General features: G+C 44.6%; 2 protein-coding genes across 2 annotated transcripts; one reads left to right on the forward strand and one right to left on the reverse strand.

The window, feature by feature from the left end:
* The first annotated feature begins 132 nt into the window (after positions 1-132).
* LONP1 (lon peptidase 1, mitochondrial) lies at positions 133-19,778 on the forward strand. The gene is made up of 18 exons (XM_063403022.1): positions 133-565; positions 2,557-2,645; positions 3,043-3,162; positions 4,307-4,535; positions 5,053-5,114; positions 5,683-5,812; positions 6,245-6,328; positions 8,012-8,232; positions 9,520-9,658; positions 10,443-10,621; positions 12,361-12,448; positions 13,841-13,963; positions 14,701-14,817; positions 15,104-15,244; positions 15,330-15,495; positions 16,411-16,619; positions 17,897-18,061; positions 19,405-19,778. The coding sequence occupies exons 1-18, from the start codon at positions 188-190 to the stop codon at positions 19,567-19,569; spliced, it is 2,805 nt and encodes a 934-aa protein (XP_063259092.1). The 5' UTR covers positions 133-187; the 3' UTR covers positions 19,570-19,778.
* A 1,130-nt stretch (positions 19,779-20,908) lies between these two features.
* On the reverse strand, positions 20,909-22,663 carry RPL36 (ribosomal protein L36). The gene is made up of 3 exons (XM_063403031.1): positions 22,474-22,663; positions 21,597-21,731; positions 20,909-21,038 (listed from the first exon to the last, which is right to left on the reverse strand). The coding sequence occupies exons 1-3, from the start codon at positions 22,564-22,566 to the stop codon at positions 20,949-20,951; spliced, it is 318 nt and encodes a 105-aa protein (XP_063259101.1). The 5' UTR covers positions 22,567-22,663; the 3' UTR covers positions 20,909-20,948.
* Between the last annotated feature and the right edge of the window lie 4,639 nt (positions 22,664-27,302).

The raw sequence follows: 27,302 nt of genomic DNA on the forward strand, positions 1-27,302 counted from the left end.
GCTGGGCAGTGGCCAAAGCCACACTTGCCTAACGCGTCCCTCCCTTTTGCACCCTCCCGGCCGGGGCCGGGCCCGGGGCTCGAACACGCGCTCACGGGCGGGCTCGGACGTGCGCGCCGCCACGCGACCCCGTGCGGGCGGGGCCGCGCTGCCGGGAGGGCGGAAGTGAGAGGCGCGCGGCGGCGGCATGGCGGCCGCGCGCTGGTGGCGGCTGTGCGGGCGCTGGCGGCCTGCAGTCACTGGGCCCGCCCTGGGGCCCACGCGGCGCCGCCTCTGGGCCCCCGCCGCCGCTGTCCCGGTCCCGCTGGGCCCCGCGTCGCCGCCCCGCGCCACCTTCAGCGCCGGTCCGCGCTGGCACCAGCGCAGCCCCAGCGGTGTGCCCGGGGGCGACTCACTGGAAGGCGGCGGCGAGGACAGCGGCGGCGGCGGCGGGGCGGACAGCGGCGGGGCCGGGCCGGTCATAACGGCGTTGACGCCGCTGCTCGTCCCCGAGCATTTCCCCAACGTCCCGCTCATCGCAGTGACGCGCAACCCCGTCTTCCCGCGGTTCATCAAAATCATAGAGGTGAGCTGCTGCCGAGTCCTCGGCTTCGCCGGCCTGGCCTGGGCGGGAGCTGCCGCTGCCGCGAGGTGCCGAAGCCGCGGAGGGGAGGGGCTGGGGGCTGGCTCTCCGAGCGTTGCGGCCTCGGGCCGGGGTCCTGGGATGTTAGTACCCCAGGCCGTGCGGGGGTCACCGGCTGACCCCGCCGCATGCGGCGGTGCCGCATCTCCGGGCCGCTCTCTTTGCCTTGGCAGGTTCCTTAACCTGCAGAGCGAGGCAGCCTCGTGCGTGACCTCCACAGGCAGCCGCTGCTCGGCCATTCGCTCGAGCTATCGGGATAGCGGTTTCTTTTGGGCCAGCTGAAGTTTCAGTTATTGCGTCAGCAGCTCTAACAGAGAAGGTCGGCAATTCACACACACACTCTCGAAGTTCGCTGTCTTCGTGTTCTCCGATGAAGGTTAAGCAAACGTGTCCTTGTTTCGGCGCCGTGCGTTGGTGTCAGAGCGCCGAGACCCTTGTTGGTGAAGGCAGCAAACTGTGAGCTGCAAGGAAAAAGTGGGAGTTCAGTGTAGAGCACTTCAGCTGCGGTGGGAGAGGGTGCTGAGGAATGGTTATGGCAGTCACCATTTCAGAGTGTGATCTTTTCCCTCTACACCCCATCAGGATTTTAAGAGCTGTAGATTATATCACTGATGTGTGACTTGAGTTTACAGGCCTGAAATACTTTTTCTCCTGAAATGAAACCCATTCTGGAACAAGTACTTGTAGTTTTGTGCCTCTCTGGTGTATTGCCAATCTGAAGTAAATGTAGTACGAAATAAACCGATATTTTCTTGTTCCTGTAGTATTATTTAGCATAATGTTATTTCTACTACACTATTTTTCTACATGTCCAAATCTAATATGTGCAGCTTCTAGTGTCTTTATAGATGTGTCAGGGGAAGGAGAAGATCATATATTATTAAGAGCCTGTAGTCATATGAGACTCAAGTACAAAAATCCTCAATTTCAATGCACAGGTCAACAATGTCTCAGAATTGTTAAGTGTTCTCTTATCCTGTGAATTCGTTGTGCTGCAATTCACCTGACAAGGTCCAGTCTCTACAGTGCCTACGGAATTACTAATTTTCTTCCTCTTAATGTCTCTGACATTGGCAAGCATATTTCTGCTAAACATTGTGCAAAATCAGAATAGGTGTGCTGAGATTAGAATAGGCCAACAGTGGTAGTATTACTCATGTTGCTCTGTCAGAACCATGCTGGTTGTTAGCAAAGCGTTGGGCAATGGAGCTTATGTCCACCACTTTGAAGAACACTCAGTGGTTGGCAGAGTGACTTCATGCAACAGCAGAATTCACAAGGAGGTATTTTCTTGGTCACTGAGGATTCAGCCTGCTGTGATAACAGTTCCGGTGATGCTGGGAGATCTGCCAGGGACAACAGGTGTGTGGCATCTAGAGAGCAGAGGGGAGTGAGAAAGTAAACCAAAAAGAAATACTGGCTGAAACTCAAAGCACGACTCAGGCTCGTGGATATAGGAAAGGAATTGAGCAGAGAAGGCTTTGGAGAAGAGTATTTCAGCTAGAGTTTATGGACAGAATTCAGCCAGCTGATAGGGAAGGGTGAACTAGCTCCCCATCAGGAGCCAAGAACTAGGACGTACAGGTATGGAAGGGGAAGGGAACAGTGATAGCAACAGAAACTTAAAAGGTACTGTTCAGGTAACTCAGGTTTCTTGCTTGTAAGACTTGTACAAATTAGGTCTAGTTCGTCCCCCAGCCTTTGAGTTTGTCTTATCTTGACCAGGAAGTGACTTGTGCAAAATACTTAAATTTCATGTTTCTCTACCTTTTTTTTCCACTTCTATATTACTGTCCTCTAGTGGGGACAAGACTACAACAGTACAAGCTCCAACTTCATAATTCGGTTATAGGGTGTCATCATGCCTGGCGTTACACCCTGGGAGTGCAAATGTTACAGAAAATCCACTTCTGATTGCATACCTGTTGTTCTAGGTGAAAAATAAGAAGCTAGTTGAACTGCTGAGGAGAAAAGTTCGTCTTGCCCAGCCTTATGCTGGTGTTTTTCTTAAAAAGGATGACAAGTAAGTTGTTTCTCTTGATCTTTTTAAAAAATACAAAAATAAGCTGTCCAGGTTGCATTTACAATAAAAGCTATCATCCTAAATGCCCTGCCTTCAATAGCATTGCAGAAGTTGTGGCTGGTCCCCCTCATGCTATGAAATTTTTTGTTGCCACCACGAGCATTGCTGGGAGCTGGAGTCTTGGTTTAGAGATAGGGTGTTGTTGTTTGGGAAGGAGATGAGTTGTCCAGATAGTTGGGTGATTTGGAAAGGGGTTGCATGGTGGTAGCAAAGGGGATTAACTGTCTTTGCCCCTAAGTCCAGTTTAAAGTTCTGCAACCAGTGATTGTTTTTTACTTTTTTAATCTGACCTGCTATCTCAAGTTTCTGAATATCTACTCCAATTTTTTTGCTCTAGCAATGAATCTGATGTGGTGGAGGATCTGAATGAAATATACCAAATGGGAACTTTTGTCCAGATTCATGAAATGCAGGATCTTGGAGACAAGTTGCGTATGATAGTCATGGGACACCGAAGGTTGGTTACTTGTACTTCATTGCATCTCACCAGACTTCTGTATAGAGACATCCCTTATCAGTTTCACCACATACATGCATTTTTCCGCACAACTTGTGTATGGCAAGTTTTTGCTTTGTTACCAGACCACATCTTGAGAATGTCAGGATAGTTCATGTAATGTCACAGGTTAGCTGCAAAATGAAGGAGTACATGTCCTTGTCATATCAACTGTGATGTGATGCAAGCAAACATTCATTAAGCTGAAGTTCAGCAGTTACTTTGACAATTACAGCAAGGTTTAGTAATGGTGAAAAAACCAAAAATCTCTAGAACTAATTCAAGCCAGTATTTTTGCTTAAAAAAGGGGGAGAGAGGAGTCCAGAAATTTGATTATGTCTTGCCTATAATTTTGCCCCAGAACTGAATTGAAGAAAATATGATTATTGCTGAAAATCTAGTTTTAGCCATTTGTGCCAGGTTTTTTAACTAAGTTAAGAAATTTTATTTTTAAAAGCATTAAATAAGTAATTTCCATTAGAAGGAAAAATACAAGGAGAGAGACATGGCAGAAGAGAGATAGAGGGTGGGTTTTGCTTTGAAGCATGGCTTTTTTTCCATCCCCTCACTTTCCTTCACTTGCATTTGTTGTGGACAGCAAAGAATGAGAAGTCCTGTCAAAGCTGAATTTATGTGAGTTCACTAGTCCACTCCTTTTCAAATGAAATCTTAGACCTCCTGCTGCATTATCAAAGCACAACCATGTTTGACTGCACTTCTGAAATAAGCTGCTGGTTTGGGGTTACTTGGAATAGAAATATTTCCCTGTAACTTGGGAGGGAAATACTCTGAGGTATAGTTTAAGGTATAACTTGGGGATTGGTGTTTGTATTTGATTGAGACATGGAGCACTGGTCAGTCATGTCCATAGAAACCACAGTGGATATCAGATTTGAGGACCATTTATAGAGAAACACACAGAAAAGGAAACTCCTGTATAAAAGCCAAAATAATGAAAGATGGTGTCTTGCAAATGTGTGTCTCCCCTCATTTTTAAATTTTATCTTGTTCAAAATACAGCTTAGACTCTCTCCTTTTCATGCTGAAGAGCTGAAATCACTTGTAAGGGGGAAATTGATTGTTGCTGGTTTCTTTTTGCTTTCAGGATTCGTATAAACAAGCAGCTAGATGTTGAGCCTGAGGAGCCTGAAAACAAACAGAAAATTCGGAGGAAACAGAAGCGATCTAAGAAGGAGGCTGAAGAGGAGCCTGGAGCAAAGGACCAAGCTGTGGAGCTGGTACTAGATCCTGTAGCTGCTTCTTCAAAGGAAGTTCTCATGGTGGAAGTAGAGAATGTGGTTCATGAAGATTTTCAAATCACAGAAGAGGTTAAAGTGAGTGAATTAGTTCACAAGCTTAGACTTGTCCTGTAGAATTGCACCTACACTTCTTGCTTAAAAGGAAGAGTTGTAAAATCAGGCTCTAATTTCAGACTGCAGAAACTAGTTCCTTTTCACAGTCACTGGACAAGGGGATTATATGAAAGTAAAGAATTTTCATTGTAACAGCTCAGTTCTTAGAACTGTTGACTTCAAAAAGTTGCTGAATGAAGAGGCTGGTCTGTGCTTAAATCTCTGTGGTGACCTCTGTCAAACTGAGTGTTTGCTCAAAGGTTGCTTGAGTGTTCAACCTGATGATATCTTCTGGCCAAGAGCCAGTCAAGTTCTGTGCATGCAGACAGCTAACCTATAGGCCTTGTTTTCTTTCCTGTGAGCAGTAACTGCCCCAGCACCAAGAACCATCAGGCCACCACTATAGTAAATGGTTGGAGTCTGGAGAATTTTGTCATATTTGTACTGAGATCTTGCCTATTCCATTCATTTGGTGATGAAATTTTTGTTGTGTTTACAGGCACTTACTGCAGAAATTGTTAAAACAATCCGGGACATCATTGCCTTGAATCCCTTGTACAGGTATGTCTTTCCCATGCTCCCCTATGCTATGGGAACAGCATGTTCTCAGGCTGGAACATGCTGACATTTTCTACACCACTTGCCTTTCTGCTGTAATGAAGTAGAGATATTTGTTTAATTGTCATATAAATTTTTGGTTTAGGATGTAAGCTCTATCCATTGTTGGAATCAAAGTTTTGAAAACCTTATGTGCAATTTAGAAACAAGATAGAGCGATTAAGTCCTAAGGCAGGTGATCGGAGTCAAAGTGGAACTGACTGCAATAAGTATCATGATCTTATCCATGTCTTACGAGCAGGATAAAAGTTTTGGAATACTGACACAAAAAAATCCTACATAACTGCTTGGAGAGCATTTCAGATACTTAATTTTATGTATTGGTGGTCATTCCTCTAACCAGGTGATTTATCTGTTACTGAGTATTGATATAGTCAAATTTCAAGAATAGTTTGCTATGAAAGTGAGCTGTGTTTCCTTTTATCACACTGTCATAACAAGTAAATTAGGATACTCCGTTTTGAATGTAAATTTACAGAGCATTTTAGGGTTTTTTACCTTTTATTTTCAGAGAGTCCGTACTTCAGATGATGCAGGCTGGACAGCGTGTGGTAGATAACCCTATCTATCTGAGTGACATGGGTGCAGCCCTAACAGGGGCAGAGTCACACGAACTTCAAGATATCTTGGAAGAAACCAGTGTAAGATGAAGTTTTTAACTCAAGCGATGCGAGTGGAATCAGTACCTCTGTTGTATGTCGTGGTTTCTGTACCAGCCTCAGTACAGAAGAGACTTCAGTGCTACTTTTGATGATACGTTAATACAAGTGACTAGATTGCTGTTGAAGGATATGGTAGATCATTAGTATTGATTTACTGTGGATAAATCAGAGTGCTCTGCATCTTTGGCGTCACATAACTTTCTTTGTGTGCTGTGGAGTTGCTACATGTTTGTCTTTCCACATCTGCAGGTGCTGTAAAGCTCACCCAGACAACCTGTTGGAATTTTTTATTCTGCCTTTCTCACTGGGAGGAAGAAAGTGTATATATATATATATGTGTGTGTGTGTGTGTGTGTGTTACTTTACAAGGGTATGGCATCTCAAAACTCATTTTGTGCCTATCTTTTCCAGATTCCCAAAAGGCTTTATAAAGCTCTCTCACTCCTGAAAAAGGAATATGAGCTGAGCAAACTTCAGCAGCGTCTTGGAAGAGAGGTAAGTTTCTGGAGTAACAAATACCTTATGTATATTTACATTGTGTCCACCACTGATGCTTAGTATGGGTACGTGCTCTAAAGGGTACATTATTTAGGTTTAAGGTTTTCTGTTCTGTAAGAAGTGTGTTTTTTCATGCACGTGGTAGAAGTAACAAGACAGGCTACAGCATCTGCTGTTGTGTCCAAGTTGTAATGTCATGCAAACAGATAAATCTAGAGGTCTGCAGTTTACCAAGCATCTGTGTAACAATATACAGCTTAATACTGTATAGAGCATGTACTAGTGTAAATATCACAGTGTTATTTCAAATGACCCTCTGCTAACTCCTATGAACTGCAGTAAGATTTAATCTGAATACAGTAAGTGCATCTAAATGGTAATGAAGTGTGTGGAGTACAAATATTTGAGTATACTGAGTCATATTTTGATTGTTAACTCCGAGTAACTGAGGCTTTTAGAATTCATGTTCAGTGCAAAATGCATTTCGACTGGAGTTGGAATTTTTGAAGGCTTTTAAAGCAGATTAAACAGATGCAGTTTGTGGGACGAGATACGCATCCAAGAATGTTGAGAGGGTTTATCAATGTCATTATTTTGTTTTTTTACTCATCTTTAAAGTACTGTGGTTATGGGAGAGGTTCCTGAGAAGCAGAAGAAGGTAAATGCCATGCCCCTCTCCAAGAAGGAGCATTGGGTAGACTGTAGGCATATCAGCCTGCCCCCAGTCCCTGGGAAGATTATGAGAAAGATTCTCCAATAAGTCCTGTACAGGCTAATGAAGAAGGACATGATTTGGAGGAACCAGCAGGGATTTCCCAAAAGCAAACTACCTGATTTTCTTCTCTTATGAGAAGGCCCAGAACACAAAACGGAAACATGGTTTAATGGTGGGCTTAGCAGTGCTAGGTTAATTGTTGGACTCAATGTTCTCAGATGTCTTTTCCTACCTAAATGATTCTATGATTCTAGCAATGGCTGTTGTATCCCTTGACATTTGCATGGCCTTTGTTGAGGTCAGCTGTAATAGTATTCTGACTAAATTAAGATGTTACAGACTGGAAGTATGTAGTATGAGGTTGATGAAAAAATTGACTAGACTAATGGGCAGAAAAGGTTGTGATCGACTAATTTCAGCTAGCTACTAGTGGTATCCACTCAGGGAGTCAGTGGGAACCTCCTTAAGTTCTGTCGAGAGAAATTCATAGTCCCAGATCAGGCCTGGAATAATCAGGATAGAAAAACCTGATTTATACAGGTCCTGATCTATACAGAAAAGGACTTTGAAGCCCTGATGTGCAGGAAGCTCACCATGAATTGCAGACTGTCCTTGTGGCAAGGAAGGCCAACTGCATACTGGCCTTCAGTTGCCCCGTGTAGGCAGCAGGTAGAGAGTAGTGGTTAGCCCTCTCTGTCTGGTACTGAGGAGGTCACATCTGTGTTACTCTGCCCAGCTTTTGGTCTCCCCAGCACAAACAGAACACTGAACTACTGATGGCCAGTGAAGGCCATCAAGATATGGAGAGTGCTGGAGAATGTTATTAAGTCACTTCTCGTGTTAGAATACACTGCAGGTGAGCTCCAAGTAGTATTTTCAGTTGCTGGGAGTGTAATAACTGAAAAGTAGTTGGAAGTGTTTGATGGGCTGTACCAGGAACACGTTGTATTTTTTGCTTTGTCTAGGTTGAGGAGAAGATCAAGCAAACACATCGCAAGTATCTTCTTCAAGAGCAGTTGAAGATTATTAAGAAAGAACTAGGTCTGGAAAAAGAGGACAAGGACGCTATAGAAGAGAAATTCCGTGAGCGACTAAAGGAGCTGGTAGTGCCAAAACATGTCATGGATGTGATTGATGAAGAGTTGAACAAGTTGGGCTTGTTGGATAATCACTCCTCAGAGTTCAAGTGAGTGCGTGGCCATGTCATGCTGTCAGGGTTCACTGGGAGAGTGAAACATCAGTGCAGTTCTATGAAGCACTTACCTTCGTCCCCTTCCCCCCCCATCTTCAGTACATGTGAGAGAAAGTAATACATGACATTGGCTAAGCTACCTGAGGTGGCCCCTGAAGTACTGGGGCAGGGTTGGAATTGCTACGGAGTGAGTGAATAGTTTATAATATGTGTTCTGTGACGTGAATTGTCAGAAACTGAGGTTGAATTAAACATCTCTTGTCTGTTGGGTCACAGTGTACTATACAATACAGCAGTTGGTGTACTCATCATCTCTCTTAATGTTCTGGGTCTCTGCTTTTAAAAGTATCTTTTACAGAGTAAAAGACTGTTTGACAGCAAACATTCATTCGGATGAGCAGTGTCTTGGCAATCATGGAGAAGACATAAAGGGTTTCACAGGCAGCATTAGTACCTTTCCCTTTCCTTTAGAGTTGTAACAGTGGTTGCAAGTTTGCAAAGAAAGTACTTGGGAGAAAAAAAGTCAAAGCTCTGGTGGCATGGCAATTGCCATCAGGTGAATCTTGGGCCCAGGTTGCCCAGCTGTGCTTCTCTGTGTCCATGACTGTGCACAGCTTGATACTGCATTGTGCAGACCTTCCTGTACACTTGAATTCCTGATCCAAGTGTGTAGTTTTAGAACAGTGAGTAGTGCTTTGACACACATGTTCTCTTCAGTTTGTTTATGCTGATTATCTCTACTGTTAACTTCCATACTGGCATCATTATCCTGGTCTTAAATCTTTCTCTGTGGTGTTGTGCATCCAGCTGTTTTTTCTTGCTTCTGAACCTGGAATCTTTCATCTTTACCATGTCTTAGTTTACTGTGGAGATAGAAAACTTTTTCTAGTTTTCAGTTTTGTGACCCGATCTAAGCAGTTGATGTGGTGCAGATGGTTCAAGCAGTCCTGTTCCTTTTCAGACAGGAGCCAGCCCCATACCAAAACAATTATACAGGGAAGTTGTGTGCAGAATCTGAGTCATTTCGCAGTATATTGGAGATTCTTTGTTTCAGAAAAGCAAAAGCTGTGAAAAAAAGCTTTGGATTTTTTTGTGGGAGGAGGGATAAGGGTTTGAAGACTGTGAAAAGGGTTAGCAGTGACCATCCAAATAGTGATGTTCTTTTCATAGCCTCACTTTCATGAGTAGTTTATATCCCACTTGTTATGGATGAGGTTGTTTTGGAAGGTGATGGAGGAAGACAGAGCTGGTGACTCACTCTCACTTGTGTATTTCTGTCAGTGTTACACGGAACTACTTGGACTGGCTGACATCCATCCCGTGGGGTAAGTGTAGCGAGGAGAACCTGGAGCTGGCCAGAGCCCAAGCGGTTCTGGAGGAGGATCACTATGGAATGGATGACGTCAAAAAGCGAATTCTGGTAAGGCAGTAGTAGGCGGTCACATTTCACATTCTGCTTAACATCAGGCATTTTGGATGTGTTTCAGATTGCAGTCTCCATTGAATTGGTGTAAATTCATGCATCAAACAGAAAGCTGTGTGAAAGACCCAAATGTTCTGGTGATCAGTTAATGTGCTTAGTTACTTGTGGCAATGAAGGTCAGATTCTCATTTCAAACTGCAATAGTCTGGTTTACACTTAATGTTGGGCCAGTAAGTATCCAAGGGAAGCAGTCTCTGGATTTTTTCCTCACTAGCACAGTCATTTCTTCTTTGTAAATGTATAACCAGTTGAGGCCTCAGTTCTGAACTGTGATCTTTTGATTCCTAAACTGTTCAGTGTTACTTGAGGGTTGTCTGTCATAGAAGTGTGAGATAAAACAAGCTTAACCTAGGACATGGGAGTGGTACAGTAGGAGATGTTCACACGTAGCTTGAGAGACTCAGATGAAAACAAGAGAGGCTGAGAGAAGAACTAGAACTCCATCTTCTCACTCCAAGGCAGTGGAGAGAGAGACCACTTCTTCAGTTGAGATGATACAGAGCACAGAACCTGGGGACAACCAAGCATGTAAATAACCAGAGGAAAAACAGATGCATCCGTATCCTGAATTAGCTTCTCCCCTTGCCCTCCTCCAAGTCCTTTAAGGATCAATTTTGTGTATGATGCTTGTTTTGTAATCACTGCTTGACCTGATAACAAATGTGGTCTGATGTTGCTGACACTCCCTTCTGTTCCTTCTGGTGCTTTATCTGTTCTACAGGAATTTATTGCAGTCAGCCAGCTGCGAGGATCCACTCAGGGGAAGATTTTGTGTTTTTATGGTCCCCCTGGAGTTGGCAAAACCAGTATTGCTCGCTCCATTGCCAGAGCCCTAAACAGAGAGTACTTTCGCTTCAGTGTTGGAGGGATGACTGATGTAGCAGAAATAAAAGGACACAGGTCAGTGTAACTTGAGAAGTTTCTCTCTCCAGCAGTTTTTACTAAAGTGAATAGGAGCCTAACTGAAGTTGGACAGTTTGTGTAATTATCATCTCTGTTCTGCCAACCCTTACTGATAGGAGTTGAGCTACAGAAAGAGGTGAAAAAGATAGCAAAGGGTGGAGTTTGGAACACAATTATATTTGTGCAGTTATATTTATTATATAATTGTATAATTATATTTGTGCATAATTATGTAAGTGTAGTTGCTCCCTGTCTCTTGTGTATTCTCAGTTTTGAAAAGCTGAGTGAGCTACCCAAAACCAGTGGACTAATGCCAAATACATGCTAATGCCAAATACATGCTAATACATGCCTGTCTGTAAATGTCAGAACTAGAGAATGGTGACAGTGTGAACAGGGTCTTTCAGATGTGATTGAGACTTGGTTTCTGAATAATCAGGATGGATGTGCTGCATGAGAAAAACCTGGAAACTAGAACATTCATGGGGAGAACAAGAAGTGAATAAAAACTTGGTAGATGTGACCCTTCTATAGGTTTCTTTTTCTTCCACATAAACAAAATTCTAGAATGGTTAGGATTAAAAGTGGCCTCTAGAGATCATCTAGAGCATTCCCCTGCTAAAGCACATTCAGGTACAGCAAGTTGCACAGGATGGTGTCCAGACAAGTTTTGAATGTCTCCAGAGAAATAGATCCCACAGCCTCTCTAGGCAGCCTGTTCCAGGGCTCTGCCTCCCTCAATGTACAGAAGTTTCCCCTCATATTCAGGCAGAACGTCCTGTGTTTCAGTTCATGCCCATTGCCCTGTGTCTTGTCACTGGGCACCACTGGCAAGAGTCTGGCCTTGTCCTCTTGACATCCAACCTTCAGATATTTTTACACATTGATAAGATCCCCTTTTGGTCATTCAAAGTCTAAACAGGCCCAACTACCTCAGCCTTTCCCATGAGAGATGCTCCAGTCCTCTCATCATCTTCATAGCCCTCTATTGGACCCTCCCCAGCAGTTGCTTGTCTTTCTTGAACTGGTAAGTCCAGAACTGGACATGACACTCCAGGTGTGGCCTCACCAGAGCAGAGGAGAGGGTCTGCATCTGAGTATAAAACCAGCGGTGTTTTCAAACCAGTAAGAGTAGCCATTCTGGGAGTAAATTGAACCTGCAGAGCTCTGCCCTACACAGCAGCAGAGAAAAATATTTTCTGTGCTTTTCAGATGTTCTCTATTCTGTGCCTCTTGGCCTTCACTCTGTTGTTACCCTCTCTGCTTCTGCTTGTTTCTGGATACCAGAAACAATCTCTAGTAGGAAGATTATATTTTGCTGTGAACAGTTTGTTCCTTTAGTATCTTTTGATTGACACTGGTGATTTTGTCCCTATCAAGTGAGGAAGTGAAATGTTAACTCTTTTAACATTTCTTACCCAAAACCCATGAAAATTCAAGCATCTCTATTCTCAGCGTAATCTCTTTGATTTTCTCTAATTGAAAATTGGTTTAAACTAAAGATACAAACTGTAATCCAGGAGTATTTTGCCAAAATTCATGTCAGTTCTTTACTAGAAACAGACTAGGTGGGTCTTAGTGCTTAATATGGTGATGGAGAATGCTTTTGATAGATGTTGAAGAAGTAAAGACTTGTTTCCCAGCAGGATATACTTGTTTTGTCAGCTGTGTGGTATATGCTCTGATATGTGCTGTGCTTTTCAATGGTTCTCTAAACACAATCTCTGGTAAAACAGGAGGACGTATGTTGGAGCAATGCCAGGAAAAATTATCCAGTGTCTGAAGAAGACCAAGACAGAGAATCCACTTATTCTGATTGATGAGGTGAAGTATTTGGTCTTTCTTCTAGGTTTTGCTCTTAAAGACTTGCATCAAGTTGTGATCCCCATAGAAAAGGTAAAGCAGTAACTCGCCTAAAAATCCTGGGTTCTTTCTGTTTATATGAGGCTGGGCTCTCAAGTTCTCTGGATGACACTGATAACCTTAGATGCTTTGTTTTCTCTCCTTTTAACAGACTCCAACTTTAAAATTCTGGTTTTGTCCTTCTGATTAAATTACAGCTGTTTGGATTCTAATGGAGCTGGCTGGATATTCGGAGTTAACATAGTTCTTGCGTTTCCTACATAGGCATGGGCACGTCACTGTGCACAAATCCACTATTGCCTGTGTGATTATTAGCAAAGTCACTCAGTAGGTCTAAAGCAAGATTCTAAGGAATAAGATTCTTACAGTCAATTTGTGATCTGATTTGAGAATAAATGAATCAGGGCTACCAGCCTAATGCTTTGTGGAAAAGCAAATAACAGGATATAATACCAAGTGTTATGAATAGACTGAAGGTCATTCTGGACTTCTTGTATGTCATACCTGGGAAGGACCAACAGCAGATTCTTGGGAATGGTATGGAGGACCAATAAACTGTCATTTGTTGCAGTGTGATGTAACCAATGAATATCGTGATTTGAAAGGTAATGGAACCTGTAGGTTATGACACTTGAGTGGTGTTGGCCAGAAGCTCTGCCTTGGCTGTAGCAGCAAATTTCATTAAGGCCATCCAGTTAACACTACTCCTAAGGGAGATGAAGCAGTGGCCCTGTTTGTATCCTCAGAAGGAGATTCATAGTGCTGGAAGAGTCAATGACCCTGGCCATGGTCCAGGGCAGCTGGCTCTAGTGGCTCTACATGAGCAGTGGGGTTGGTCAAGATGACTTCAGGAGCCCCCATGAGCCTTAATCAACTTATGACTGTGACAACAGCCCAAATCACTAATCTGGCTCTGCTTGAATGGCTTTGTGTAGGCTTTTTGCACCTTGGGCAGAGTAAGGAGAGTGTCTGAGCTTGCATATTAGGGGAGTGGTATAAGCTAGCACTCTAGTCCTCTCACTGTGGAGTAAGTGTTCTGGTCTATGCCTGTAGCTTATCTCAGCTGAATGAGTAGTAGCCCACTAGTAGTAGTGCTTTTTATTGTGTGCACATTGCCTGACACTTCATAGTGATTTTCTGCAACACTCAAAAGTCCTTTGTTTTCTCAGGTGTGTCATGTGCTCACACAAGAAGGTAGTAGGGACTTGGATGAGTGCACAGAAAAGTGATTGACTGGTACTGGATGTTACTGAATACTCATGAAGATTTTCAGATGGAGCCTTGAAAAAATCTTGCTTGAAAATTTATCATGGTAGGAAACTTCTTAGAGTAATAAATTCTTTTCTTCCACAGGTAGATAAAATAGGAAGAGGCTATCAAGGGGATCCATCCTCGGCCCTTCTAGAACTGTTGGATCCAGAACAGAACTCGAACTTCTTGGATCATTATCTTGATGTTCCGGTGGATTTGTCAAAGGTATTTCTCTTTTCTGCAGAGATTGTAGCGCCAGAATGTATGAGTGTGTATCAGTGCAGAGGTTTCCTGTCCATGAAAAGATGCCAACATTTTATTCAGGTGGAAAGTCAAATGGAATATAAATGATACACAGTTGCCACTGCAGGAGTCGGCTTTAACTGAAGTGTCTGTACATGAAAGAACATGATCACCAGCATATGTCCTGTAGCCCTAATTCCCTGTGGAGCCAGGGACAAACAGATGTGTGGTCTCCACTAGAAAAGGCAAGAGTTTTCCTTTACATGATGATTGGCAGAGCTGCTGTCAAGGGAGGTGGCATAATGCTGCTATGAAACTTTGAAATTGGTCATCTTTACACACCATTGCACTTTTTGTGCAGCTGACATAAATTGCAAAATTGTCATATTAGGAATACTATAGATAATTGGGTCATTCTGTGCTAATTTCCTGGAAGGTAGAAAGAACTGAGTGAGATCTAGATCTCCCTTTTCCTGGTCCCTATCAAACCATTCCAGTTTCTCAGTTTGTGCATTGTGTATTTCTAAAGATTTGTTTTGGGTGTAAGTAACATGCTATTACATAGTTCTAAAATCCAAACTTCTAATAAAAACTAATTCCACAGAGAGGGTGATCTTGCTCTAGCCCTCAGACAGAGAAATGCAGAACATAGGAACCAGTACTTGGAGTAAAGCAGCAGGTTAATGAAAGTTATTAATAGGATCTTTTAATGCTTCCAGGTACTTTTTATTTGTACTGCCAATGTAACAGAAACCATTCCAGAGCCACTGCGGGATAGAATGGAAGTGATCAATGTGTCAGGATATGTAGCAGAAGAGAAACTTGCAATCGCAGAGGTAAGATAAAGCATTGTTGTGCTTTATGTGAATTACATCTGGTAATTTTTTTTTTTCAGATTCAGGCTTACATATTTACATCCAGTGGTGTCCAAAAAAATAGGCACATGGTATTTTGGACACAGTTACTTCAATTTGAACACATAGTACAAGTATCTCCAGCGTTCCATAGGTTGTGGACACCAGAAAGCAGCATTGAGCTAACAGCAGAAAGTTGAGTGAATTGGGACAACTAGGCTTTTGTCACAAATACTAAGAGAAGGATGTGGGGGATTATGTCTTTCAGAGATACTTGGTCCCTCAAGCACGAGTTCTGTGTGGCTTGGATGAAAACAAAGCTCAAATCACATCAGATGTTCTGACTGTTCTCATCAAGCAGTACTGCAGAGAGAGTGGGGTGAGGAATCTGCAAAAACAAGTAGAAAAGGTGAGAGAAAGTTATGTGTAACTGTGACCACTGTGCATCAGCCTTCTCAGCTTTTTCTACAGAGATAAATTACTATCTCACCCAGGTATTGAGGAAATCTGCCTATAAAATTGTGAGTGGAGAAGCAGAGACGGTGCAAGTAACACCTGAAAACCTTCAGGACTTTGTAGGAAAGCCCATCTTCACTGTGGATCGCATGTATGAAACCACTCCCCCAGGAGTGGTGATGGGTCTGGCCTGGACAGCTATGGGTGAGACAAAATTAACTTTGGATTAATGTCTACATTTCTGTGTAATTTTCAAATATTGAATGTAATAGTCAAACAAAACTGACATTCTTCTACAGGAACCAGTAAAACAAACTGCCTTTGGCCTTTGGATCCTGAATACTGCTTCCCTGAAGAAGAGAGTCTTACGCCTTTACCCAGGCTCATCTTAGCTTAGGGCCAGCATGTTTCCTCTTTAAGCTTCATATCCCATACAAATGGGAGCATCAGCAGCAGGAGGTACCACTGTGACACACGGTACAGCTGAGGAATTCTGTGTTATGTCAGTAATGTGCAACACTGACTTGATTTCTGGTGTTGAGAGCAGGTATAGGTGTTCCAGCACTCCGTGACATGGGTGCAGTTGGCTGCTTATCATTCATTGGATTACTCCCCCAGTAACTTGGGGGCTTGTGTGCACTAGAGGATAGAAATACAGCACACAGCAAAGGAGATGACCTCTTCTTACTCAAATTGACCTTGCGTAGAATTAAAGTAGTTAGGAGGCAAATTATGAGTATGGTGGAGAAGTTACATAGATACCTGGCACTGGAGAATTGAAGTGGCTGAAAGTGTTTTATGAAGTTAGCTTACTCTCTGGAGGAAACAAAGAAAAAAACATGAAACCATTATAAGAACTTGATTATTTCCACTAAATAGGGGTTGCATCTGTGTTTCTAGAAGGTGAAGTCCAAAAAAGCAATGAATGGAGACTTTTGAGATTTCTAGCTGACCTTTCTGAAGGTATTTAAGGAACAGGTTTCAGCTGCTCTCTACTCAAGGGCTAGAGTCTTATCAGAAAGCATCAGTTCCAAATGCCTGACATAGCTTCTGCATCACCAAAACCTTCTGGTTTCATTTAACTTTTTTTCAAATGTTGTTTTTCTTTTCTTTTTTTAGGAGGTTCCACTCTGTTTATTGAAACATCCCTGAGGCGACCCAAAGACAAGGAGAACAAGGATGGGTCACTTGAAGTAACAGGGCAACTGGGAGATGTAATGAAAGAGAGTGCCAAAATTGCATACACTTTTGCAAGAGCCTTTCTGATGCAGAAGGACCCCAACAATGACTTTCTAATGTCTTCTCATATCCACTTGCATGTGCCAGAGGTAAACTGATGTGGAGTTCAGAGAGCATGCACAGCAGCCCGGCCGGTTTGCTCCTCTAGATGTAAAGCTAGAAAGCACTTCATTTGTCCATAGGTTGTGCTGAATGCCCTCTTCTAGCGGTAAAATCCAGGAATGAAGACATTTTCTTCAGGCTCCTTTGAAGGTCTTCTTATGAGCCATGTTTCCATTCCTTTCTACAGCAAGCACGTGGCAAGAATACATGGGCTTGGATAGTTTTCTAAAGAAACCTAAGCTTTTGTTGTAGCTGCTGGCCCTGTTGTGCAGGTGGGGAAACCATAACATACAGATAAGTGATTTGGATAAATGCTTGGATGAAGTTACAAGGACATCAAACTTTAGGTCTCTGTGTTACCATGCCTTCTTAAAGGCTTCAAGTCATTTATATGTAATTGAAAATGCTACTCCTGATCTCTGTGCCATGCTTCCAAGTCCACGTAATAGCAGTGATTGCCTTTGTCCAATATTTGGGGCTGAAAATAAATGCACACAGTGCTCAGAGTGGCTCACATGCTGTGTAACAAGCTTTGGGCAGGTGTTTTACTGAAGACAGATTTTGAGCCGTGATTGTGCCTCAGTTTTACTTCTGGACAACTGAGTGCTCTGTGTGCAATGTCTTTGTTGCAGCTTGCTCTGTGTCTGTTCAGGTACTGCACTGGTGTCTATGAATTCATTTCCTGAAAGATGAGAAAACAGCAGACATGATCTCTGTTTCTATTCCCTCTCAAACATTGATTTCCTCTGCTCTTACCTCAAAGAGGTTTGATCTCAGATAAATCCAGACTGTCTAGTTCAGGCATGGATTTTTTTGGGGCCTTATATACTGATCTTTTCTGCTTTTGAATGATTTTTGGTATTGTCCTGCACTACTTTGTTACTCTTGACATTCTCCCCCTTGTGATGTTGACTTCTGTTCCTTGTTTCCATGGTTGGCTTAGGTCTAACAAAGAGATGCCAAGTGTTTGTGCTCTTTTTCCCCACTGATGCTGCTTACTCAAAGACCTGAGCTCAGTGAGTATGGTGGTGGCATCAGGCCAGAAACCACACTGTGGACTCACGGATTATTTCTCATGAAAAAAGTGAGGAATGTCACAGTTGTTAATACATCAGCCAATTCAAATAACAGGATTCCATCACTCACATAAGCAAAAACCTGTGTGAGGCTTCAAAAAATTTGGACAATATTAAAACAACAGGGACAATGGTATTGTCTAGCTGTGCTGCTTCTTGATTGAGCGGTGCTTTGTTTTTTTAAACAGGGAGCAACCCCGAAGGATGGACCAAGTGCAGGATGTACCATAGTAACAGCTCTGCTGTCCCTGGCCATGAATTGCCCAGTGAGGCAGAATGTAGCCATGACTGGAGAGGTGTCATTGACTGGAAAAATTCTTCCTGTTGGTGGAATCAAGGAGAAGACTATTGCGGTAAGAGCTCTTGTCAAATCTCTGTGCATCGTCCACAGGAGAGCCCTGAGGTGGGCTCAGTGGGGACAGGGACACCCAGGGGGGTTGCTCCTTGAACTGGGAGAGGCAGATTTCGTTCCATACACAGTCTGGAAAAGCCTGCAGGGGAACATGGGGATCTTGCCTGTGTCTCTGGCTGTGAGGAAAGGGATAGCACCCCAGGCTTTGTGCCAGGGCATCTGTGTTGACCTAGATCAATTTCACCTGCACTGGCAAAATCGAAGGTGACTGACAGCTTTAACCGGCTGTCAGAGCTGTCTGCTCTACTAGACTAGCACAGTTCAATCACCTGCGTGGTGTTGAGTTGCCTATGTCAGGAGGGCATCCAGTGGAGATTTGACAGCATCTCTAAGGTACATTCTTAAAATCAATGGTCTGTTCCCTAATTCCAGTGTGAATTTGTCTGACGTTTTACACAGATGTCTGTTTTAGATAAAAAGAACTTAGATTTAGTGTCTTGTATTTTTGGTTTCATCCCTTTGCAGTTTTTAGAATTCCTTTCCAAGCGTTCAGTCTCCCTACTTTTCACCTGCAAAATTCTAGCCTACATAAGCCTTGGCACCACACACATTTTTCTGTCAAGAATGTTATTAGGTCTCTCTCTGTTGAACTGGGGCTTCACATCACTGTTCTGTCCCCAGATATATTTAGGCTACAACCTTGTGCAGTGTGATTTCTTTTCCTTGTATGACCTAAAAATGAGTGGTTTGTTGTAGCAGTCGGTACAGGACTGACCTGTGCTGTGGCACTGACTGGCTGCACTTGCAGAAGTGTGAGTGGCCACAGACCTAAACACAGAACCACCCCTAAAGCAATGTGTACAAACCTGTCCTGGGAGGAGCAGCTCTCCTTCCAGGGAAGGTGTCCCTATCAGAAGGTTCTGAAGCATATTGAGCATATTGATGGGGTAGGTTGGTCTGACAAGCTGTTTCTAACTTGCTGTCATCCTAGGATTTATCCTCACCCAAACTGGAACAGATACTTAAAACTCTGTAGCATGAATGTTCTAAACAATCCCCTGAGCTGTTGATACAGTCCAGCTAAAATGTCTCCCCCCCCTCATCTGTCCCTGCAGCTGAGATGGCACTGGAGAGTATGTGTTTGGGGGCTTAACGGGGGATCTAGAACCTGCTTCTCCCTGGTGATATCTGTCAGGAAAGCCCTTGGTGCTCTCCAAATAAGAGAGTAAAGCTGGATCATGCTCCAAAATAACTGCTCTTGCTTTCAGGAATGGGGAAGGGTGTTTCTGGTACATGAAAGGATTCCTAGAACTCAGCAGACAACCCAACTTTTTCTCCCCACAGGCAAAGAGGGCAGGTGTTACCTGCATCATTCTGCCATCAGAGAACAAAAAGGATTATTATGACCTTGCTGGATTCATTACAGAAGGACTGGAAGTGCATTTTGTGGAGCACTACAAAGAGGTATTTGATATAGCATTTTCACAGCTGGATCTCACTGGAGGATGACACACTGCCCTGATGGCTTGAAGGTGTTCTGTCCCCAAGCACTCGGCCCCTGCTTAGAGATGGGTGACCGGGGCAATCCTGAAATGGGACATGAAGCTATTGCTGCTGCGCAGCTGCCAAAATGAATTATGGCTCTACTAGAATAAAGTACTTCTCAGTCTTTAATACTGAATTATGATCTACAATAAAGGATTTCCAATTTTGCCACAGGAATGGGCATGTTATCAGCTACCAGCAGTGGGGCTAGTCTGGTCTCTTCTCATTGAAGATGTTTCAGTTATTTCACTGTTAATTTTCATAAGGCTTGTGGAAAAGGACTGAACTGTACACCCAGAGATCGGCTGATGTACAGCCATTTGTCCTGATGTGGTAGAAGGCAAGTAGCTCTCAGAATCTGTCTCTGCTTAGCAGCCTGGGCTGGGCTGACAGGACACTGAAATCCTAAGATAGTTCAGCACAGCTGATACATTCACCTGATAAAGTGACATAGTTCTCCAGGTTGAGTCACCAGGTCAATACCACCAGAAAGAACTCCAGACTTAAAGAGAGCAGACCAGGGCCAAACAGCAGTGTCTGTTTGCTGCTCACTATCACCAGTCAGCAGCATTACATGGCACCACAGATGGCCTGTGCATCTGCAACAGCTGTATCATACTCAGGGAGTGAGAAATTAAATGTCTTGACATGACTGTTGTACATCAGTAATCACAGGCCTGGGGGCCAGAGAACTTGAATACTTCATCTTCCACTGATTACTAAGAAAAAGGAATTTAAAGAGGGGAAGAGTAATAGTAAAAGTCTAGTTGAAAAGTATTTTCTCAGCCAAGAACAGCTCTTGTCATCTCACAGCAAGGGAGCCCTTAGGGGAGAATAAAGAATCCAGCTACCCAAGTCCAGGGAGCTCTTGCTGACTCCAGGTGTCTCATGACTTACTTAAAACACTGTAGAAAACAGGCCTGAATACAGGGTACGAGGAGAAACACAGGAGCAGGCTAAGCTGCATGAGGAATGGGTTGATGTGCTCTGGGGAAGTGCAACGTAGTTACTATTTTCAACAGCCATTTTTGCCCACTTGAGTTCCCTCCTACCACTGTCTAGGTCTGAAGACAGACTAGGAGGTGGGAGGGATTATTCCACAGCTTTCCACGTCCTGAGACTGCACACAGTCATGGAGGATTCCCCTCTAGACTAAGTCACAGCAGCACCAGTATCAGCATCTCCAGCTGCAGGTGCAATAAACCACTGACCCAAGTTCTTATTGGCTGAAGTTCAGGACCTTGTCAGCATCCCCCAGCAGCACCCACTGAAGTAGGTGTACCAAGAACACTCACTACCCTGGTTTTGGATAAAGAACTTTATTGTATTGCAGCCTGTGCAACTCAATCCTTCTTTGCAGCAGCTTTCCTCATGGCTGCAAGGACATTACTGAGTTCCTCCCGCTTCCTCTTGGCCCGAATGTGAGTGCCGACCTGTGGGGAGAGAGCAGAGCTGTCAGTCTTTACCCAGCGCAGACTGGACATGCGGGGACTGCTGCGGGCGTCACTGTGGTCACACTTCAAACCCAGGCACAGTGTTAAAGTCCTGGAACAACAGACTCAATGTCCAGCCAGGAGTTTGCTTTTATGTCTCCATAGTACCTCAACAGTTACTGCAGACACGAAAGGGGCTGCTTTCAGCTCTCATAACCGTTACAACTCAAGGAACCCCATCTGAAGTCTCCTGGTTAAAGGCACCCAGCCGCCATCAGTGCTCTCATCTTCCCCACGCCACACATGCAGACCATGGAAAAACAGCATGATAAGCCTTAATCCGTGAGCACGGGGCCTTTTTGACAAAGTACTTTTGCATCCATCTCCTGCCCAACCACCCCACAGAACATTCTGTCCGTCATATTAACACCAGTAACTTCCAAAACAAATGAAAAAAATAAGGGTAACTAATTAAAAAGCAAAATATTCCTAGAGGGGGGCAGAAAACAGAAAACTGACATAGTAGTTTTTGCTATCATTGTTAGTTGATTGACCCACCCGCTTCTTGATGAACTTCAAAGCACGTTTGTCCTTGGACACTTTCAGCAACTCCATTGCACGTCGCTCATAGGGTGCAAAGCCACAGACCTCCCTGATCATGTCTCGCACAAACTTGGTGTGTTTGGTCAGGCGCTGTGGGAAGAGAGGGAGGACGCAGGTTACAAGGCACCACACACTGGTTGAGGCAGAGGGAACTAACTGCAAGGGGCTGTGGCATACTCTCGGCTAGGCCTCAAACCCAGCCCATGCTGTTGGCATGTCCAAAGAAAACTTGATCCCTGGCAGATCCTGCAGAGCGCATGAGTTTGGCCAGGAGTGCCAGTCTGTCTTCAGGCTTGGGTCTGGATGTGTCACACGCTGGCATGGACCAGCATTTTTGGAAAAAGCAGGACCATAACCTAGCAGGTTTTGCACTCACTGCAATACACATTGGACACCACAGCTACACAGAGTATTTAATAAGAGTGAATAATAGGCCCAGATGCATTCATGTCTCATGACACTCAGCCATCAGACCTGGATAGCTCCTAGTAGGGAAGTTCCGGGCAGTTTTGTGGGAGACTGCCTATCGTTACCAAGACGAGCAGAATAGGAAAGACTCTAGAAGGCACACAGTTTTCACAGCCACCCGCTGCCTTGCCCGGCCGGGCCCGCCCGCCACGCAGTCACAGGCAGCGCGCGGGTTCTGAGCCCTCCCGTCTCCCCACAGCGACAGCGCCGAGCCGCAGCCCCGCGGGACGGGGCCGGAAGCGATGGGCGGCTCCTCGCCGGACACACGAACACAACCGCGCTGCGGACCGGAGGCAGCGGGCCCATTCGTCCCCCGCGAGAGGCGGGCCCGGGGCACCGCGCGCCAGCAGGATCTCATACTCACCCCGCGGCGGCGACACTGCCGGGGCTTGGACACGTTCTTGGTCACCTTGTAGCCCTTGTTAAGGCCCACGGCCATGGGGTAGCGGATGGCCATGGCTACGGCGCCCGGGCCCGATGGACGCAGATGGACACAGACCGACCGGGCCTCACCCACGCCGAAGCGATGGCACCGCACCGGAAGGAAGGAGCGCGCGCGGGACTCCGGGACGGGGCCATTTCCGGCAGCGGGCGGGGCCGAGGGCACGCGGAGGAAAGTACGCGGGAGAGGGCGCCCCCTGTCTGCACGGCCGGTGCGTTATGAGGGGCTGGGGCACCACGCCCGGTGGTGTCATTGTGGGTGTGAGGGGACAGCGGGGACGAGGGGGGATCACCCCGCGGTGCGGTCATTGTGGGTGTGAGGGGACAGCGGGGACGAGGGGGGATCACCCCGCGGTGCGGTCATTGTGAGTGTGAGGGGACAGCGGGGACGAAAGGAGGATCACCCCGCAACGGGGTCCGGCAGAACTGCTGGTTCCCCTGAGCTGCGGCCGGGGGGCTCGGGGTGCCCGCCCTACAGAGCCGCGCAGCCCCACATTTACGGACTTTCCCCCCATATATTATCACTTTGGTATCGTTTGACAGACAAACCTAAAGGAACAGATTAAACGATTTTGTTACAATAAGAGATACTGCATTTTCTTACCTCTGAAGGAGAGCTGAACATGTGCCTGTTCAACTGTTTTCTGCTTTCAAAGACAATTCTCTTTAATGTGTTGAAATAGAGAATATTGACGTGAAATTGAAAACCTTGGATTTAAAGACAAATGACAGAGCTTTGCGTCGTGCTGTAGAGCTCGTCTTTGTACGACTGGTTCCTTTCATCCCACGGCAGTGGTCCCAGCTCACGCACTCAGAGCACCTGGACTCTGTCACCGCCTCATGGCACAGATTCCAGCAGTGAGGAATGTTTGTGGCTTAGATGGTGGGACAGGTCTGGCTCCGATGCTTTTTTCCACAGGAGGGCAGAATATGAACAGGCATCCACAGGGTGGGGGTGACTGTCCTACACAGGCAGAAGGAACTGCTTTTCTGAAATATCTCCTAATATTTCTGAAAGTCAACAAAGAAAAATTACTAATGTCAATTTTGTTGTCAGTCTGCACCTCTAAAATCAACATGAGTTTGATACCGTCTTTGCTACTGAGAACTATTGCACAGGACAGCTAAAAGTCTCCCCATCGGCAAACTGGCTTCCTCACCACAGGAGCTGCTGCAGCCCAGGGCTGGAGGAGGTGTGATGTATCCTGTTGCCTTTCTTGCTACTGGCAATGTGCATGGAGCTGCCTTACGGTAGCTGCTCACTCACCTCTGGGTGTGCCAAAGATGGGCCCTTACCTCTGCGACCTGTGCTCTGGCTCTGTGACCTTGTCAGGTACAAGTGACCCTAAAATATACCTTTGCCTGGAGAAGGAGGAGGCAGCACCTGCTGCTTCCCTTTGCCTGTCTGTGAGCACCACCCCACCAGCAGCATCTGCGTGAGGCTCTTCCCTCTCACACGCTGACTATTGCTACCCTCTCCTCAGGACGTCTTTTCCATTCGTGCAGAAATATACGGATCTACAATTCCTAAACTCCCTGTGGGTTTCTCATCATTTGACCTTTCTGTGCTGCACTGGACACCCCTCAAACCCCACCTTTTTCCCAAGACAAGCATTCTCGCCTCTTATCATTGCCTGCACAATTCCCTAATAGAAAATCCAGGTTTTCAGTTTCCAGAAGCTTTTGCCCCATTCCAACATTGTTAAATGCCTTCTTCCACATTCCCAGCATTTGCAAATGGTTTGCATCTCTGCTGAATCTTTCTTTGGATTCTGCATTACATCTCTTCACTCTTTGCCTGATTACTTTCCTAGAGGTGTTACAAATAAGGTGTTACCCATCAGGTGAGCCTGAGGACAGGGGGCAGAAAAAAGGTAGGTAATGTAGAGGAAACCTTGGGGATAGAGCTAAATCTGAAGCTGGGATGGACTGGCTCTGCTGAGATGGACATAGAGGGCTCAGTGGACCATCAATAGTCTGCAGTGTGTCCTGGCTGCTGCAGCGATATCCTGGGCTGCATGGATAGACACACCTGGCAGGGGCCAGGAAGGGATTGCTCCTTTTAGCTGGCACTCATTAGATCACAACAGTGGTGCTGTGTTCAGGCTTTGCAATGCAAGAAAAAACTTTGATAAACTGGAATAAGTTCAGAGGAAGGCCATGAAGATGTCTGAGGCCTGGAGCATGAGGAGCAGTGGAAGGAACGAGCCTTTTTCAGCCTGGAAGAGAAGTGAGCTAAGGTAGATTCAATACAGCCACCTGAATTTCTGATTAACCAATGGAGAACAAGTATAAGAGTAATTCATCCCAATGTTGAGCAAGTACAATAGGAGGCCAGACTGACCAAGTGAAAAATTCTGGAACATGTTTAAATACAAAAATTAAGAATGTGGGGGATGGAAGCAGCATCAAAACTACCTAAGACACAAACAGGCATTGCATGGATATCAGGAACAGAACTGGAAAAGCCTGCTGGAAAAAATTTTATTCCATGAAAGACAAAATTCAGGAGCAGAACTCTGTGGTGAGGTATGAGTGCTTCTGCCAGATTTGGAGCCATTGCTAGCAATTTTTTGAGCACTAATGCTGAAGCCAGATTGCATTTGGACTGATAGGAAAATGTTATGTGATATATGTTCAATCCTTTCTCATTCCTGAAATTAATTACAATATCTGAGACAATCAATGAAACATTCGCTGTTTGAGCAAACTGAAGAACACGAGGCAGAGGGGGAGTTAGGCAACTACATGAAAGATAGAAATAATCCTGTTCAAAGCATACAAATAAAAGAGTATAAAATGAGAAAGGGGAGAGCTTGGCAGCAGCTGCAGAGAAACCAAAGCAATTAAGAAATAGTGGAAATCCTGTATCTCCAGATTTATGAAAATGTCAGAGACATTATGAAATTCTAGATATCATCAGAAAATTTGTTACACCCAAACGTACAGGAAACTGGTCAACTAATGAGAAGGTGCTCTGCATCAAAGCATACACAAGGTTTTCCTTTGTCTTTATTACATACTGGAAGAAATTCCTTCATTTATCTTGGATAGAGGTTGGAGAAACACTCTAGAGTTAAACAGAGCCTGTCTCTACTTTCTGTGTCTGACATCCCAAAAATTTATTCTTATCCTATGCAGACAGCCAGATATGTTGCAAGTGTCTTTGAACGAGAGCTTCAATACTGAGCCCAGGGCTCTTCCAAATTCCTGACTTGTATCAGGGTGGGACCTGTACCTGCAGCAGCTTCCTCCTATTCTCCACTTTCCACAAAGGGAAAACCTAGGAGATTGCGCAAGATAGGAGCTGCAGTGTACTCTGAACAGGTTCCCAATCTGAATACCCAGGAATGAAGCCCCAGGGATTGCCATGATCCTCTGTTTTCCCAGCCAGGTAAGGCTGATACATCCCTATACCATCCCTTTGTCAAACACTTAATATTTTGTCTTGGGATAACAAATCCATTCTACCTGCTCAAAACAGAAGTTTATTGTAAAATTGGTTTGGGTAGCAAAGACCTGTCAAGGTCTCTAATGAAAAACTAATTGCTAAACATTAAGAGATGAGTCACCATATTGACCATGGTTCAATACTAAATCCCTGTCACAGGAGGGATCCAAGAGAACCAGTATTTAAATAGATGCCAAAACCACAACTGAAACATGTGTTGCACTCCCGGGAAAACATAGCTGGTGAGCGGGCACTCAGCTTTTGCACTTCCCTTTCTTCCTTGATGCTTTCTCTCCCCATCTCACCCCCAAACCATTCTCTTTATTTTAGAAGAGATAGGAAAAGTGAACACGTATATCCTGTTAACAAGGAGAGATAGGTATCAGGGATGAAAGTGTGCAATTGTCTGGGCTACTGCTAAAGAAAGGGACTTTCTAAAAAATGTAGAAAATATCAGGTATTATTAATAATGCATATTTCAGGAAGTATATTTTGAAAAACAAAACAAAACTTTACTGCAATACAGTTGATAGCAACACTATAAAAATACCCAATAACACTAGAAGGCAACCCTCCCACCAAACAAACAAAAAAATCCAAACAAAACCCAAAACAACAAACAAAACAAACCCCAAAGCACACAAACTCTTGAAACATTCAAAGTTTCTAAGCCATTTTCTAAAAACATCTGAGGGCTCAAGTTCATGAACAAAGGGGATTTACATCTAGTTTACATTATCAATCAAAATTAGGCAAAAAGCTTAAAAGAATTCCTAAAGTATGACAGACGCACAGATTATCACATCAAATCACAAGAAGTGAGCTAACCCAAAAATGCTTATACAGAGGCTTTCAGCATTCTTAAAATATTTTTCCCCGTTATAACACAACCAGAGTTTATAGCTGGTTTTCCACAAATTTGCTAGTGTTGGAAACTGAATGTTAAAGAGAGACAAAGTTCGCTCTAAGTGCACGGCTTTGTGCTCAGGGGTGTATTTTTGGTTTGCTCTGGGAAGACAGTGCCGTTAGAGAGGACACAGACTGCGTGGCGCAGGGGCTGGGACTGGCGCTAGAACTCGGTCTAGAAGCAGTTCGGTTACAGTTTGCAGACAGGCGCCAAAATTCAAAACACGCACTGTACTGTACTGTAACTCCCAAGTGTGGCTGAACCACGCGCTGTACCGTACTGCAACTCCCAAGTGTGGCTGGAACAAAGAGCAGCAGGCGGATGGGGCAGGAGCCGACCTCCCTGCGAGCAGCGACCACAGGACCCTGGGATTTGTAGTCTCTGCTCTCTGCTT

The sequence above is a fragment of the Prinia subflava genome, chromosome 8 (genome assembly GCF_021018805.1).
Source record: "Prinia subflava isolate CZ2003 ecotype Zambia chromosome 8, Cam_Psub_1.2, whole genome shotgun sequence".
Classification (NCBI taxonomy): Eukaryota; Metazoa; Chordata; class Aves; order Passeriformes; family Cisticolidae; genus Prinia; species Prinia subflava.